General features: G+C 38.9%; 1 protein-coding gene across 1 annotated transcript in view; it reads left to right on the forward strand.

The window, feature by feature from the left end:
- The window catches only part of LOC149781880 (uncharacterized), a 43,366-nt gene extending 37,954 nt beyond the window's left edge, over positions 1-5,412 (forward strand). Inside the window, exon 6 of the mRNA XM_089935022.1 lies at positions 355-5,412. Coding sequence (XP_089791148.1) covers positions 355-4,451 — 4,097 coding nt within the window. The 3' untranslated portion in view covers positions 4,452-5,412. The remainder of the gene's footprint in view (positions 1-354) is intronic.
- The last annotated feature ends 588 nt before the right edge of the window (positions 5,413-6,000 follow it).

Below are 6,000 nucleotides of genomic sequence, written 5' to 3' on the forward strand. Positions count from 1 at the left end.
AATCAAACGAGAGAAAATTTCGGAACAGTTGCGGACATAATGGAAGGAATAGACATACTAGAACAAACGTTGGGCACAAAAAGGGATTAAATCCTTGTCAATGATTCCCCACCCGTAAAAAAGTTATAATCATTTGCATATAAATCATAACTATCTAGTACAACAAATTAACAACAATTTCGACATCGATGACAATGATGTCGAGTAAAAAGCTGATTATAATTACCATTATTATTATTATTATTATTATTATTATTTTTTTTTTTTCGACTTGCAGCATGACATAACTATACATATTATATTGCATATATTTGACGATTTTGAAAATTTTTGTCTGTCTGATTACTCAAACAGATCTGATGAGGGCAAGAATAGAATCACATAAAAGGAACAATTCTGATGTCCACGTTAGAACCAGAGCACTTGCCCATGCCAGAGATACCCTGCTGAAAGAAAAACATCTTGTGCTGATGGGAAAACCAGGAGAAGGAAAGACTTATCTAGCTCTGTCTCTTGTAGCAGATCTTATCGAAATGGACAAAGAAATAGCACCTGTAGAGATCAATAATACACAAGAGTGGGATGACATGGTTGATACAAGGCTACAGTTAGTTGTCTTTCTAGATGATGTCCTAGGAAAATATGGAGTCTCTGAAACAGATCTTGATCGATGGAAAAAGATCTCAGAATTAATTCACCCAAGATTCAGCGGAAGCTCTATTTTCCTAATAGTTTGCATTAGGACTCAAATTGCGTCCTTTATCAAATTATCTCTTCGTAGAAACGAAGCCGTTTTTATGTTTAATTCCAATGTTGTCGATATCAGTGCTGAGCCACACCGTCTAACTAAAGCAGAAAGGGAGCAAATGCTGAAGAAATATGTCCCAAAATGTGTAGATAGAAACGAGACCTCTGCAACTGAAGATATCGTGGAAATGGAAAACGTAATCGGTTTTGCTCAGAACTGCAAAATAGCTGGCTCCATTCAAAATCTGTCAGTAGACTTGAAAGAAATCTTCTCAAACAACATGTTTCTTACTGAAGAGATCCAAGACATGTCAAAGAAAAGTCTCGAAATGTATACGTTTCTTGTACTGCTCATGTTATCTGGCGGATCTTTGTCTTTAGAAAATAAACAAAAGGAACTATATAATAAACTACAATCATTATTTGATTACTGTGGACTCAAAAAGTTGAATATTAAAGAATTGAAATATATTGGTCACTCACTTTGCGGTACACTACTTGAATACATAAAACAAAGAGAGACATTCAAGTTTCAACATGACTGCATCGAAACAGCAGTATTCGTGTCTTTTGGGAAAGACTACCCAGATGTAATACTAGAACATTGTTCTTTGAAACAATTGTCAAAAATGTGTTGCGTTGCAAATGAGCTTGACCGACTCGATGGTGAAGATTTCCTAAGATTCAAGATAATGATATGTGATGATAATTTTAGAGTTCTGTGCGAAAGATTCAATGAGGGCCTCGAATCCGGTGAAAGAGATTCGTTTAAAAGCATTGCAGAAGGACTCGTCTGGAAAAACCAGCATTTTGTAGATCATTTCTCAGATGCAATGACTCTCGGGGATAATGTTCTCAATTTTTTGTCCAAAACAGATACCGATGGGCACAGTCTACTGATCCACTTAGTCAATGCAAAGAGTACACTAGCCGTTAAAGGTATTATTAAAAAGATTTATCAGCGTTGCTTACAAGACCATGACGTTGCCGCCAGACAAATCCTGATAGCCACCACCAATGCCTGCCTTACAGAAGAAAAAACTATGTTGAATGATTTCATCAAGTTGCGAGGAAAGGTTGATGATTTTGTTATGCTAGCTGCTGCTTCAACGGGCAATGTTTCAGTCATGGAAATGCTTGTGCTTCAAGGAGGAAATATAAACGCTACAGTCAGTATAGGAAAAACAAACAAAAAGAATCTTTCAAATACTATCAAGAACTGCATCTCCCATCCCAAGATTTCACCGTATCATCATGATATTAACCTATTCCATATTGCCTGTCGCTACGGCCTGACGGATATGGTGAAGTATCTCATGAATAACTTCCCAGAACTTGTACACAGAAAAAGCAACCTGGGACGCACCGCTGTTCATTTTCTAGCATATGCAGAAAATGAAGAACTTATGAAGGCACTTAGTTCAGAACAAATAGACATTAATGATGGTATCATACAATTCCCAAAACATTCACGTTTAGACATTTCAGCGAGAGACAATGCCGGTATAAATGTACTGCACATAGCAGCCGCGAATGATAACCTGCCGATTGTTAAATATTTGATAGAAAACAATCCATCATTAACACTACAGAATGATAAGAATGGATGGACAGCAATGCACTATGCTGCCGCGGGAGGCAGTGTTCCTGTGATTGAGGCCCTAATACAGGCAGGGTTAGACATCAACGCAAGGACCAATGATGATAACCATGTACTGCACATAGCAGCATTGAATGATAACCTGCCAATAGTTAAATATTTCATCGAAAACATTCCATCATTAACACTACAGAATAATAGGGATGGATGGACAGCAATGCACTATGCTGCAAAGGGAGGCAGTGTTCCTGTGATTGAGGTCTTAATACAGGCAGGATTAGACATCAACGCAAAGACCAATGATGGTAACCACGTACTGCACATAGCAGCATGGAATGATAACCTACCAATAGTTAAATATTTCATCGAAAACAATCCATCATTAACACTACAGAATAATAGGAATGGATGTACAGCAATGCACTATGCTTCAGCGGGAGGCAATGTTCTTGTGATTGAGGCCCTAATACGGGCAGGGTTAGACATCAACGCAAGGACCAATGATGACAATCACGTACTGCACATAGCAGCATGGAATGATAACCTACCAATAGTTAAATATTTCATCGAAAACAATCCATCATTAACACTACAGAATAATAGGGATGGATGTACAGCGATGCACTTTGCTGCACATGGAGGCAGTGTCCCTGTGATTGAGGCCCTAATACAGGCAGGGTTAGACATCAACGCAAGGACCAATTTAGGTGCCCACGTATTGCACATAGCAGCATGGAATGATAACCTGCCAATAGTTAAATATTTCATCGAAAACAATCCATCATTAACACTACAGAAAGATAAGAATGGATGGACAGCAATGCACTATGCTGCAACGGGAGGCAGTGTTCCTGTGATTGAGGCCCTAATACAGGCAGGGTTAGACATCAACGCAAGGACCAATGATGATAACCACGTATTGCACATAGCAGCATTGAATGATAACCTGCGAATAGTTAAATATTTCATCGAAAACATTCCATCATTAACACTACAGAATGATAAGAATGGATGGACAGCAATGCACTATGCTGCAAAGGGAGGCAGTGTTCCTGTGATTGAGGCCCTAATGCAGGCAGGGTTAGACATCAACGCAAGGACCAATGATGATAGCCAAGTACTGCACATAGCAGCAGGGAAGGATAACCTGCCAATAGTTAAATATTTCATCGAAAACATTCCATCATTAACACTACAGAATGATAAGAATGGATGGACAGCAATGCACTATGCTGCAAAGGGAGGCAGTGTTCCTGTGATTGAGGCCCTAATACAGGCAGGGTTAGACATCAACGCAAGGACCAATGATGATAGCCAAGTACTGCACATAGCAGCAGGGAAGGATAACCTGCCAATAGTTAAATATTTCATCGAAAACATTCCATCATTAACACTACAGAATGATAAGAATGGATGGACAGCAATGCACTATGCTGCAAAGGGAGGCAGTGTTCCTGTGATTGAGGCCCTAATACAGGCAGGGTTAGACATCAACGCAAGGACCAATGATGATAGCCAAGTACTGCACATAGCAGCAGGAAAGGATAACCTGCCAATAGTTAAATATTTCATCGAAAACATTCCATCATTAACACTACAGAATGATAAGAATGGATGGACAGCAATGCACTATGCTGCAAAGGGAGGCAGTGTTCCTGTGATTGAGGCCCTAATACAGGCAGGGTTAGACATCAACGCAAGGACCAGTGCAGGTGCCCACGTACTACACTTAGCAGCAGGGAATGATAACCTGCCGATAGTTAAATATTTGATCGAAATCAACATACCGGTGATACTACAGAATGACAATGATGGACGGACAGCAATGCACTACGCTGCACAAGGAGGCAGTGTTTCTGTGATTGAGACTCTAATACAGGCAGGGTTAGACATCAACGCAAGGACCAATAATGGTGCCAACGTACTGCACATTGCAGCAGGGAATGATAACCTGCCGATAGTTGAATATGCGATCATTATGAACCCACAAATGATACTAGAGAAAGATAATGATGGATGGACAGCACTGGACTATGCTAACCAAGGAGATAATTTCCTAGTTCTTGAGACCCTTATACAAGCAGAGTTAGAGCTCATGCATTAAAATACTTGAAAATGGTAAATAGGATAAATGTAATATTTCATTTTCTCATTTAGGGCAACCGGCCGATACCTATACTCGTTAAGATGTTAAGACGAATCTATTTCAATCAAAGTAGGGGTAGATATCAAAATAGACATAAGCTGACTGTAATATCTGGCACACCGTTGAAGGAAGTATTAGTCATTCGAGATATAAGCGCTAGCATATGAAATAACCAATCTCAGCATATATAAGAAATGCCAGTAAACAAACAAGAACTGCTGAGCCCGAAGCCTGTATTTTTTTGGGATTATGTCAATGTTCAATTTCACGAAGACCTGTTTGTCTAAGAGTGCATTTTTATTTCAGAATTTGTAGTCTGTTGTTTTGATTTTTGCGATTCGATACAATATTATAATTCGCGACTTCATTAATACATAAACGCACAAAAAATGGGGAAAGGAGTCATCATTTGGTTAAACGTTAATTTACTTTTAAATATCAAAATCTAATTGTTTCAGATGCAAGAAGAGAAATTATAAAAATACACAACACTATTACTTTCACGAAATATCAGAATCACGTTGCCAAATTCTGTACATTTTCAGTTTGAAGAAAGGGAGACAAATGTAGTGGAAGTCCACTCAACTCTGGTATTCAACAAACTTACTGCAATCTAAGTTTTTCATTTTAAGTATTTCTAACCGAAAACAGAAACTTAATGACATCTTGCAATCTTGTCATGGAACATTTGATTCTATTTCCACTAGTCCAAATGATTGAGAACAATAGGTTGCCAATTTTGCATAAATTATGATAGCGTCAAATTATTGTTTCTATGGCAGTATAACGAATATTAATTCTGATTAAGACTTGCTTTTCAGATATTTTTCAACCAGATGGGTAACTAAGATATATATTAATGCCAGAGACATATTCTCATCTGTTTATTTAGATGGATATTATAACTCTCAGATGATGTATTCCCTACATGGAGCCATTAACATTTGCATAAGTATGTTCAAATAAAAATTTAGCTATATTGACAGTACTTGAAACGTCTTTTGCAATATTGGAACTGGAACGTAGGAGGTACATGGTATGGTAATATACGTTAACTTTGCAAATTGTACAAACACAAGACGGCATGGTTATGGGGATCGCTTGCAACGCTACTGAAAGGCACGAAGCAGTAAGGTAGTAGACGAAACTGTGCTCTGATCTAAGCGCGTTTTGTGTGTGTGTGTGTGTGTGTGTGTGTGTGACATTTGGATTTTTAACGTAGCTTTCACGATTCTGCAGGCATATCGCAACGATGTCGGCAGTATGGCAGTTTATAGTGATGTCTAGCACTGGGTCATCATGCCGGCGACATGTAGCATGATGTACCACCTAAACTAACCTGACACTAGGCCGACCAGTCATAACATTAACTCTTAATGCCGAGCGCCTCACGAGGCATCTGTTAGTACCATTTTCGAACACACGTCCTACCGCATCCGTTCTAACCACTAGGCCACCACAGCAGTCTAAGTGCATTTTGGTACTCGGATCAAGCGAGACTGTTCCA

The sequence above is a fragment of the Sinohyriopsis cumingii genome, chromosome 15, assembly GCF_028554795.1.
Source record: "Sinohyriopsis cumingii isolate HCF-2022 chromosome 15, ASM2855479v2, whole genome shotgun sequence".
Taxonomy (NCBI): Eukaryota; Metazoa; Mollusca; class Bivalvia; order Unionida; family Unionidae; genus Sinohyriopsis; species Sinohyriopsis cumingii.